General features: G+C 32.5%; 1 protein-coding gene across 2 annotated transcripts; it reads left to right on the top strand.

Annotated features, from left to right (window-relative positions):
- Nucleotides 1–511: 511 nt before the first annotated feature.
- On the top strand, nucleotides 512–2,304 carry LOC120090701 (cinnamoyl-CoA reductase 1-like). Of its 2 annotated transcripts, XM_090307478.1 has the most exons (4): nucleotides 512–1,117; nucleotides 1,239–1,421; nucleotides 1,506–1,858; nucleotides 1,972–2,304. In XM_090307478.1, the coding sequence occupies exons 1-4, from the start codon at nucleotides 830–832 to the stop codon at nucleotides 2,129–2,131; spliced, it is 984 nt and encodes a 327-aa protein (XP_090163604.1). In that variant the 5' UTR covers nucleotides 512–829; the 3' UTR covers nucleotides 2,132–2,304. The 2 variants fall into 2 exon arrangements, with proteins under 2 accessions (XP_090163604.1, XP_090163605.1); XM_090307479.1 differs by lacking the exon at nucleotides 1,972–2,304 and having other exon boundaries at nucleotides 673–1,117; nucleotides 1,506–1,862.
- Nucleotides 2,305–11,812: the final 9,508 nt, after the last annotated feature.

Genomic DNA, 11,812 nt, shown 5'->3' with positions numbered 1-11,812 from the left:
GTAGATTATTACAAATTTGTACCACTGCATGAGATAATACATGTCAATTAATATTGAAGGACTGCTCACTTTAACACTAAAATTGTACTCAATTTGGCTTAATTTGGCTTATAGTATATTATATGTATTACCTTTATGATTTCTACTTAAATTCATATATTTAATGATTCACATTCCTAAATTGAGTTAATAGTGCTCAAATTATACTTACCATTTTATTACTTGGCATTAATTATCCTTTTGACTGGTAATTTTACAATGTTGATTGAAATACAAGAGAAAAAATAAATGAATAAATAAATACTCTTTTGAATTTGTATTCATTGAATATTAGGATGGAGAATTGAATCTTTGACTTCAAGATTGAAAATACAAATACAATAAATTAGTTGAACTAGGCTCATTTTGACGATAACTACGGTGATTAAAAGAAAATGCGCTACAGTGTAGCAGCCACATTCAGTAATGTTTTCAGATGGATATAATTATACAAAACTACTTCCACAGAGGGAACATTCGTGGAAGTTTGGTGAGGTTGAGAGACACAGAAAATTAAGCAACTTTGGTGAAGCCATGGTGGTTGTTGAGGTCTCACTTTGACCCAACAAATTAATAGTCAATAATTGGAGGCCAAAGTATATAAACATGTGCTAATTTTTTAAGCTAAGGTAGGTCAGTTCCTCTCCTTTAAAAGCAGCCAAACTTGAACTACTTTTTGTGTGCATCCATCTAAACCTAAATCCTCTTCTTTCAACTTACTCTCATTCTCTTTCTCTTCTAAATAACTGCCAAACAAAAACCAAATATTCTTTTTTCCAAGTCCACCACTATGCCGATTGATACCTCTGCAGTTTCTGGCCAAACTGTGTGTGTCACAGGCGCCGGAGGCTACATTGCTTCATGGCTTGTAAAGCTTCTTCTTGAGAAGGGCTACACTGTTAGAGGAACTGTTAGAAACCCAGATGATCAAAAGAATGCTCATTTGAAGAACTTGGAAGGCGCTAAAGAAAGGTTGTCTTTGTATAGTGCCGATCTTCTAGATTTAGACAGCCTCAAAACAGCCATTATGGGTTGTCATGGTGTTTTCCACACTGCGTCTCCGGTGACCGATGATCCTGTAAGAACTTCACTTCATGATTTCTCTCTTTTTCGAAGTTTAAGATTAAGCTGAAGAGTTACGGTAAATTGCTTTATTTTATATGATAAATAAAAATAGTATTCACGTGTATCAATTACAGGAAAAGGTAGAGCAAGCCATAATCGGAACAAAGAACGTCATGACCGCGGCCGCTGAAGCAAACGTTCGACGAGTGGTGTTCACGTCATCGATCGGCACTGTCTATATGAACCCTAACCGAAGCCCGGACACAGTGGTGGATGAGTCTTGTTGGAGTGACCTTGAGTTTTGCAAGAACACCAAGGTAACAACTTAGCTTTTGGCCCTTTAATCAACTTAGAAAAGTATATAAATATTTGAAGTGTGGAAAATTAAATTGTGTGGACAGAATTGGTATTGCTATGCAAAGACAAAGGCAGAACAAGCAGCATGGGAAGTGGCAAAAGAAAGGGGAGTGGATCTTGTAGTGGTAAACCCAATGTTGGTATTGGGGCCTCTATTGCAAGAAGGAGTGAATGCAAGTGTGGTTCATATAATGAAGTATTTGACTGGATCAGCAAAGACATATGTAAATGCAGTTCAAGGTTATGTTGATGTTAAGGATGTTGCAAAAGCTCATGTTTTGGTCTATGAAACTCCATCAGCATCAGGAAGATATATTTGTGTTGAGAGTATGCTTCATCGTGGAGATTTGGTTGATATTCTTGCCAACTTCTTCCCTCAATATCCTCTTCCTACCAAGTAAGTTTCATCTCAGCTCTCCCTACAGTTACTGAAAATTAAGAAAATTCAAGTACTGATCCAATTATATATGGATAACTAATGATGGGTTATATTTGATGGAATTGCTATAGGTGTTCTGATGAGGTAAATCCCAGAAAGAAACCTTACAAATACACAGTGAAGAAGCTAAAGTCATTGGGAATGGAGTTCACACCAATTAAACAATGCATATATGAAACTGTAAAGAGCCTGCAACAGAAGGGTCATCTTCCTGAACCCTCCCAACTTTAACATTGATATTGCCCATAAACTTTTTAAAAAGTTGAAACTTTTTAGTGTTGAGAAATTGGGATAGAAAAAATTGTATCCTAGTGTTTGATTTGTAATTTTCTTAAATATTAATTGCATTCAAACCTTTGTTATTCCTTAATATATTATATGATAATCCCCTTATAATTGATCGATATCAAAGTATTACATTGGACTTTGTCTCTCTCCCTCTCCAAACTTTCAACTATATTAAAAATATATATATATTATAAAAATATGTCAACCTTATTTAATTATTTGTAGTTGAATAAAGATGAGACTCCCTACTCCCATCAAATAAAGGGAATTCGAAATGGATGACAAATCCAAAATGTATAATTAGTGGTGTATCTTCAACATATGAAAAATTGTATATATGGATAAAATTCTCAAATTTAAATTTTCCTTTATTCCGAATCCAATTTTGCCCTTTTAACAAACCCACGTTTTTTGGTATATAAGTCAACTAATGCTATATCAATTGTATATTTTTTTTCCCATTGATTAATATATTTTTTGTTATTTATTATTTTTTTTTTTTTGCAGCAATATGAGTTATTACTTATTTTAATTTTGTATTTCCTGCATTTTTTATCCCTGGGTATTTTCCTTTTTAAATGATGTTGTTTCTTTCATTTTTAAGTATAAGTTTACAATAAGTTGGAGAGATTCAACCTAAAGTTCATTGCACTCAGTTCAGTATACTCATTTTGATAATTTGGTGTATTTGGAACAATTAGTGAAAAACGTATTTTTTTTAAAACAAAAATCATTTTTATGAACATGTTTTAAAACGCTTAAATAATAGTTTTTTTCAACTATTTATCAATAGTATATCAAGTGTATCAAGTATACCAAGTATCTATCAATAGTGTATCCGGCATATACTAGTAGTGTATAAGTGTACCAAGGGTAACAAGTATATTTAGTATATATCAATTGTGTATCCAATGTATATCAATAGTGTATTATATGGGTTAAGTTTGGCTTTTTCTATTTTTGCAAAACTAATAAGTTTAGACTATGAGCCTAATTTTTTAAACTTATTTTGTCAAATCTGCAAGAAGCCCTAAAGTAAAATATATCTGTAAATAAAGAAGTTAATTAAGGAATTCGTGGGTCAGGTTCCCATAGAAAATAATTTCTCATTTGTTTTTTTAAGTAATTTGATTTTTTAACAAATTTTTCATTTATTTTCGTTCAAGAAAAAAATTTAAAATTTTATAAATTAAATGAGTTAGTTCCAATACAATTTTTTATTTAAATAAAATATTATTAATTTTCTTACTAAAAACAATAGTATTCAATGGGTAAAATATATAATTAAAATTTTACTTTCCATAATGTATAAAAGTTATAAAATTAAAATTTACAACAACATATTTAAGTCTATTATAATAATAATAATAGTAGTAGTAGTAATAATCAAATAAATAACTAATTAAGCCGGATGGACGGGGGAATTGCAGACGGGGTCGTTATTCCACGTCCCTCCCTCTCCCATTCTCCATCTAGTTAGATTCTTCGACCCATTCAAGGTGGATCCACGTGAGGTCTCGACTCCACAAGTTAAATGGACATCTCTAGCAATGATTAGTAATCTCATCTTAGACTCCTTTTTCCTTGCACATTAGAAATAAAATGAAAACAATTCAATTTTTATAATTTTTTTTTGCCATATGGTAGGTTGTCATTGAGTGTGTTTGCACGAGATTTCAAGAGAAATTCATTTCGTGGAATTTGAACTTTGTATTTGTATTAATTTATGGAAAGTGAATACAATCTCTAACACATAATATTTTGGTGCTTTCAAAATAAACTATAATCTTTAACTTGGTTGATCTTCTTGGACGATCGGCCTTTGGGTTTATTGATCTTCTTGGGCGATCGATTTTGGACTTGTTTATCTTCTTGGATGATCGGTCTTTGGGCTTGTTGATCTTCTTAGATGATTGGCGCTTGTTGATCTTTCTGGATGATCGGCATTTGGGCTTGTTGATCTTCTTGGATGATCAGCTTTTGAGCTTTATGATCCTCTTGGACGATCAACTTTTGGGCTTGTGGATCTTCTTAGATGATCGACCTTTGGGTTTCTTGATCTTTTTGGATGATCGGCCTTTGGGATGATTATCTTCTTGGAGGATTAGTATTCGCACAAGGCTTCCAGATAAACTTATTTCGTGGAGTTGAACTTGAGTTGGTATTGATGTTGATGTTGATTTCATGCGATGTGATTCGATCTCTAGTACTTGATCCTTTGGTTCTCTCTCGATTGAATCCATACGCTTGATATATAGAAGCGGAGTGTGTGGATGTTCTTGAGTTTCGAATCTTGGAAGAATACTTGTATCTTCAAAGGACTTCAGTCTTTAAGCATGGTCAGAATGCTTGTATCTTCAAAGGACTTCAGTCTTCAAGCGTGGTCAGAATGCTTCTACCTGCAAAGGATTTCAGTCTTCAAGCGTGGTCAGAAAGCTTATATCTGCAAAGGACTTCAGTCTTCAAGCGTGGTCAGAATGTTTGTATTTTCAAAGGACTTCAGTCTTCAGAATGCTTGTATCTTCAAAGAATTTCAGTCTTCAAAATGTTTGTATCTCCAAAGGACTTCAGTCTTCAAGCGTGGTCAGCTTCACAGGAGTCAAGAGTCTTTTAACTGTAGAGAATTCCCTCTAAGCTCTCTAGAGTGTAGAATTGTTGATCTGCTTATAGTCTTTGGGCTTGTTGATCATTTTGGATTGGCCTGTGAGCTTTTCCTTGCGATTAAGAGATTGAATCATCAGTGGGCTTGTTGATCATTTTGGATTGGCCTGTGAGCTTTTCCTTGCGATTAAGAGATTGAATCATCAGCTTGTAGGTTGTTAAGATACAGTCAGTTTGTTGAAGTCTTCTAATCTTCAAATAGTTTAGATCTTCAGTTCTTTAGAATTTGAATGTTTTAATCTTCGAAACTATGAGAAGCTTCAATCTTCAGCATTTGAGAGCTTTAGAGCATTGGTTTTCAAGAATTAGGAGCTTCAATACTTGGATCCTGGGAGCTTAAATCTGGAGAGCTTTAATATGCCTTCTGATCTTCAAAGCTTTAGTATGTCTTCTGATCTTCATAACTTTGATATGTCTTCTGATCTTCATAGCTTTGATATGTCTTCTGATCTTCTGAGGTTTAATATGTCTTCTGATCTTCAGAGCTTGTGTTCTTCAAATCCTCATAACTTCACAACTTCGGATCTTTAAAGAGCTTTGGTTTCTAATTCTTCCAACCTCGCCTTGCAAATGAAGAGATAAAGCCTCTATTTATAGAGGTTTGTCATGAGTCTTATATGGGATTGTGCCTAATTACTTTATTGGGCCCAAATTTGATTTGGGCTAAAGTTGGGCTTGGGCCCATTTGTTGTTGGGCCGAAATACTAGACTTGAACTTAATCTTTAATTTAACCCAAAAATTCACCATGTGGTTTGAATTGGGTTGGACCCAAGTGACTTTAATTACTCGGATCAATCCAATTTATAATTTTTTCAATAGGCTCAGGCTTTCATTGACGTTGCCACCAACTTATTGTTTTTCAATAGGCTTAGACTTTCATTGGTGATGTGGCAACTCGTGATTCGCTGAAATTTCTCATTCAACATATTGTTTCGGCTACACAAAAAATGGATGCATCTCTGCACTCAAGTTTGTTTTCCTTCATAAATACAACAAATAGATTACTTTAATTTTCTTCACTATATCACTCATAAAGTTGAGTTCTTTTCAAATATAGGAAAATGAATCAAAATATTCACAAATATAAAAAAATTCGATAGACGTGATATCTGTATCTATTATGATAATTTCCTTTATAAATATTTTCAGTAATTTTATCATTTACAATAAATTCTTTTAAATTAAGATTTTCTAATTTTGATTAACAAACATAATTGAACTTTATAGCTAACTAAATCTTCCTTGGACAAAAATAAAGAGAATTAAAATTAAAAAAATAATAATAATATTAGTATCCATGAAAATTAGTGGGAAATTCCCAAATACTGTTGGTTGTATTTTCTTGACCAAATAAAGAAAATACAATTTCTTTGAAATGCGTTGCGCCATTTTTGACTTGGAAACGCAAATCCATAGTACACCCATCCACCCACCAAAGAAATTGCCATCTATTTTTATTATAATTGAAAATTGACTTTTAATATCAAGTCTTTTCCGGTGGTCATACCTCAATGAATGCATGTTTTGGAATATGGCCAAAAAAAAAGTTTTATAGAATAAATCGCCTAATTATTTTTTATTTTAATTAATATTTATCAAGTTACGTACTAAAATACCCCTGATATAATATCTAATTGAAGTGGTGAATTATGGGATAATTAAAACAAATCTGAATGGAAATCAAATCAACCATAATACCACAAACCAAGGGATCATTGCTGATTGCACAACTGAAAATCATCAAAATTACGGGATAATTAAATCTCTATCCAACGATATTTGATTAATCTTTATAGTTTTGAACCTTTCAAATTTTTTAATTAAAATAGAACTAATAATATTAATTTAAACTATAAACTTTTGTAGATGTATCCATTTACAACTAAATTTGAAAATCTAACGCAAAACTTTTTTTTTTTTAGAATATCTCATGCAAAACCTATGATTATATGAATTAAATTCCCAACCTTTTATGAATGAATCAATTTAGATTCTTGGTCATAATTTCTTTTGACAATCATCCATGCATTTATTCTAATCATCCATTTTGTAAAATCGGCATAAGAAGTATTCATATACTTCAGAATTAATAGATTGATAATTTTCAGAGGTCATTGTAATGAATGGTCTAAATTATTTGGCTTAGGTAAATTTAAAAGTTTAATTGAATCAATGGATGGAAAAGAGAATTGAGTAGAATACAGTAAGAATAGAATGAATTTAGTATTACAAATCGGATCATTCATCGTGATAATTTTGATGTATTTTTATATATTATTTTAAGTTTCATTTGGAATGGCAGAAATTTAATTCTATTTTAATTTGATTTCTTTTGTATTTTTCTTTTTTAAGTTTGTTTCTTAATATCATGTTATTATGTATTGTTTCTTAATATCATGTTATTATGTACATTTGAGATATTACTTTAATTTTCATTTTTTAAACATTTCAAAACTTATTTCTATTTTAAGTTTTTCAACACATGTATACATATACAAATCTATAAATATGTTCAATTTTCAGTATATATAAAATTTAGTTTTATTCTTAAAAACTTCGATAAATATTTTTAAGCTTCATCCTGTGAATAATTTTATAAAGGTTTGTTATACTTTTGTAACTATAGCAATGCATTTAAAATTATATTGACATGAATGTTAAATCATACATTTTTAATTGTATCTAATAATTCCTTTAAAAATGTCTAACATTGTAAATTTTCAATTTTGTATCAATTATATTCAAAAAAAATTTAAAATTAATCCTATTAGAAAGTTTTTAATTTTGTGCCTAATCAAACTTCATAATTCTAATTTTGTAACTATTGGGTCCTTTGATTTTTTTTAGAACATATTATATACACAAAGTTAAATTTTATTATATTATAACATTTAATTTTAATCATTTTCCAAATATATTACTAAACAAAAAAATTGAAACCTTAAAAATCTATTAGACAAAAAAATAAAAAAATTAGGAATTATTAAATATTTTTTAAAATTTATGGACCATATATAGACATTAATCTAAAAGATTATGGACTAAAGTTCAAATATTATAGTTAAAGGAGCTTAGCTTAACACGGTTATTGGTATGACTTTTCTCCCTCTCTAGAGGTCGAAGGTTCGGTCCTCCATCTCCATAGGCGTTGTAACTCAAATTATTAAAAAATAAAATAAAATAAAACTTCTGACACTATATGAAATTGTGCTCCCTAACATAAAGTTCTGGATTTGCCATTGAGTATATGTGTATTGTTAATATCCTAACCATAAATTGAGGGACACCAACTTGTATAAATAGGAGTGATATCTTAGAGTTTGTGCCCAACGAAAAAAAAAATTATATAAGTGATCAATAACACGAATAGCATCTTTCTTAAATCTATCTTTCAAATTAAAGATCATTTCTAAGAAGATGACAAGTAACAACATGGTTCTAGCTACTCCAAGTGCAAATGCTCAACAAGAGCAACCATATGATAACTAAACTATCAAGATGAAGGCTCTCCTTGTCTCATAAGACTGTGGGAGATCATAGCTAGAGAAAAGATACATTGAACTAGAGAATGATGGTATTCTTTTCCTCAAGCACAAAGAATGGTTTGAGAGACACAAGAAAGAGAGACAAGAAGGTATCTAATCTATCAAGGATTAGATAACGTTGCTTTTGAGAAGATTAGAAGCTATAATGGTAAAAGAATCATGGAAAAAGTTTCAAACATTGTACAAGGGAGCGAATCTTGTTAAAAAGATACATCTTTAAACTCTAAGAGCTGAGTTTGAAACTTTGCATATGAAAGAAGGAGAAGTCGTCTCGAGCTATTTTTTTAGTGTCTTAATAGTCATCAACCAATTGAAATGGTGAAAAGATTGTCGATGTAAAAATCAAGGAGAAAAATTAAGATCATTAGGTACATAGTTTGAAAATATTGTTGCCATAATCGAAGAAACAAAAAAACTTAGAGGTCATGACCATTGAGTAACTCATAGGTTTGTTACAAACATATGAAGAAAATAAAAGAAGAGGAAGCTAACGTGAGCTAATTGCTCTCAATTTGCGAATTGATTCGACTAATGGAGGAGTACTTAGTTCCAATAAATTGAAGCCAACAAGGGCGCGATCGTGATGGACATCAAGGACGGGGAAGAGGTCGTGGACAAGGAAAAGGACATGGTTTTGGAGGCCGAATGAGGATGAAAATAACAACTCCGAAAGAGGATTAGGAATTTCAACAAGAGGTCGTAGACAAGGCAACTCAAGATCAAGATACAATAAATTAAACTTTTCAATATTATAATTATCAAAAGTGTGGTCCTTAGGCATCTAATTGTAGAGCTCCTATCAATAATAAAAATGAAGAGAAGCCAAACTACATTGAAGAAAGAAGTCAAGAGTGTGACATCTTATTGATAACTTGCACAGATGATAAACAGAGCAAAGATAATTGGTAGGCCATCGGATTCACCATCGCCCGTAAGCCCGTGCTACAAAAATGATATTTATATGCACCAAACAAACTACTTATATTAACTAGTAGTACAACCGGCAAGTCCGAGGTTGAACCACGGAGAGCCGAATTGAATTCCTCAAAAATTAAAACTGGTAGGAAGTAACCAAGGAGGGTTTTGTGAAAATTGCGAATTAAAATTGCATGAAAAATCAAATTGCACAAAGTGAAAGAATGTATAAAAATATCAATTGAACAAAATACTTAGCTTGGGTAGTTCTAGTCTATTCATTCATTTTCAATTCTATCATAGACTATTCAAAAGATATGTGAGAAATTCAAATTACAACTTAGCCTACTCGTTTAGAATCCTAACCAGTAGTCCATGAAATCAAGTTAATTAAAGGAAAAGTGAGAATTCTCAACTAATCAATCAATCAAAAGGCATTAAGATTTAAGACAAAGCTAAACCAAACAAATGATTTCCATCGTCTAACCAATTATTTGAGCAAGAATTATATAAGTTAGAAAGTAATGATTGTTTAATGAAATCCCAATTTAACTTCACAAACTTACTTAACTCTTGCTTCTAGGTGACGACTACCTAATGATTACAAATTAAGGCCAATCAAAGCAATCAATTATACATGCATGGCTAATTTGTCAGATTATCCCATACAAGACAATTGAATAATCACAAGATAAATTCTCATAAAATTCAAAACAGTCTCACTATAACATAGTCTCAAGAATGAATTGGAATGAAAGTAAACTATGAAACTCAAGCTAAGTTCTTATCCTTTAGCCACAAATCATCTTCTAATTCAATACAATGCTCAAAGGGAAAGAATATTAAGAATTCTGGTAAAAAAGAGAGGTAGAAACCAAGTAGAAACAAAGTGGTGATCGTGTATTGGAATGTGTCAAACCTAGGCTCGGACTGATGGGTTATTTATAGAATCTATTGCAACGGGACAACATCGCGACGCTGTCCTACTTCCACGCATTGCTCCAAGTCGTAGCGTTGCAATGCTACATGTAGCATTGCAACGCTACCTTATTCTTCGATCGTCGGCTTCAAGTCATTGCATTACAATGCTACATGTAGCGTCGCAATGCTGCCCTATCCTTTCATGGAATGGGTAGCTACTCTCTTATAGGTTGCGCAACGTTCCTCCAGCTAGGCAGAAATCTTCAATTCCTTGGCCTTCTTTCTTCATTTGTTCAATTTGGCTCCTATATTGACCATCTTAACGCCTTTTTGTCCCAAACACTTCATTCTACTGCTTGTATACTCGAGTCCTATAAAACAATCAATTTAAACATATTAAGTAGCTTAACAATCCCAAATTAAGTACAGGAAGATAGCACATTTCAAGTGCTATCAATAGTAGATGGTTTCTAGATGCTAACCCAAGCAACCATATGTATGGAGAAAGAAGCATGTTCGAGGAACTTGACGAATTAGTGACCGATAATGTAGCCTTTGGAGATGAATCCAATAATAGACGTAAAAGAAAAAGGTAACATTCTCATCCAATTGAAGAATTATGAGCATCAATTTTAAATGTTTGTTATGTACCAAATATATGAAGAATAATCACTACAAGAAATAACGGATACAATAGCTAACGCAAAAGTGTTGGGATTGATGCCCTAAAGTCTCGTGTCCTGTAGTTTGTAAACAGTTTCTACGACGCTTGTGTTGTATAATATATGATATTTTACTTCACATCTTGATTTTGCTCAGTTGTATATTTTATTTGCTTTACCACAAACCAATAAGCATAAAATCCCTGGTTATCTGTATGTAACTTAAGCATGTATATGGTGACATATAAGTGGATCATGTCTTGAGTGATAACCAAAATGGTCTGTAGTATATGGATATAGGAGGGAAACCTTATCCTAGTAACGCTATGGATGTGGTCCGCTTTATGGAATGGTTACAAGTGTTGTGACTTGTCATAGATGGTCTGATCCTGATTATTCGTGTAGCAGACATACGAGCGGGGGCGTCCTATACAAAGAGTTTGTTTAAGACCTGACCATAAAGTGTTCACGTCTCGTTATATAACACCGTTCATGATAAAGACTTCACTTCACTAGGATGACCATAGTAACATGACCTCAATCCTGAGTGAGTTGGGAACTTCTGCCATTGAGGGCAGTCTTGATTTGTATGGGTGTGAGTGGCTAGGTTGTCAATTCAAACCTACCATTTTGGGGATTTGTCTGATTTGGGAGCTGGAAACTCAGCTACACAAGATGGAATTCACTCTTTCCTCGAAGCAACGGCGAGTAGATAGATAGCTCTCTTAAAGGGCTGATTTCAGGGCTTGAACGATGTGGCGTCACGCACTTTCTCTTGGCCCAAGAGGTGTTCACACATAATTGGTCTATGTTGTATTGTTCATTAGAGGGATCTATGGTACTTAAGGAGTGAGATGTAATTACAGGGACAAAACGGTAAATTGACCCAGCTGTACTTACGAGCATCTGTGAAGGCTCA

This window comes from Benincasa hispida, chromosome 11, assembly GCF_027475165.1.
Source record: "Benincasa hispida cultivar pf3 chromosome 11, pf3_genome.v1.1, whole genome shotgun sequence".
NCBI classification, from domain to species: domain Eukaryota; kingdom Viridiplantae; phylum Streptophyta; class Magnoliopsida; order Cucurbitales; family Cucurbitaceae; genus Benincasa; species Benincasa hispida.
The sequence above is the reverse complement of the archived record's forward strand: the minus strand, read 5'-3'. Positions and strand labels throughout refer to the sequence as shown.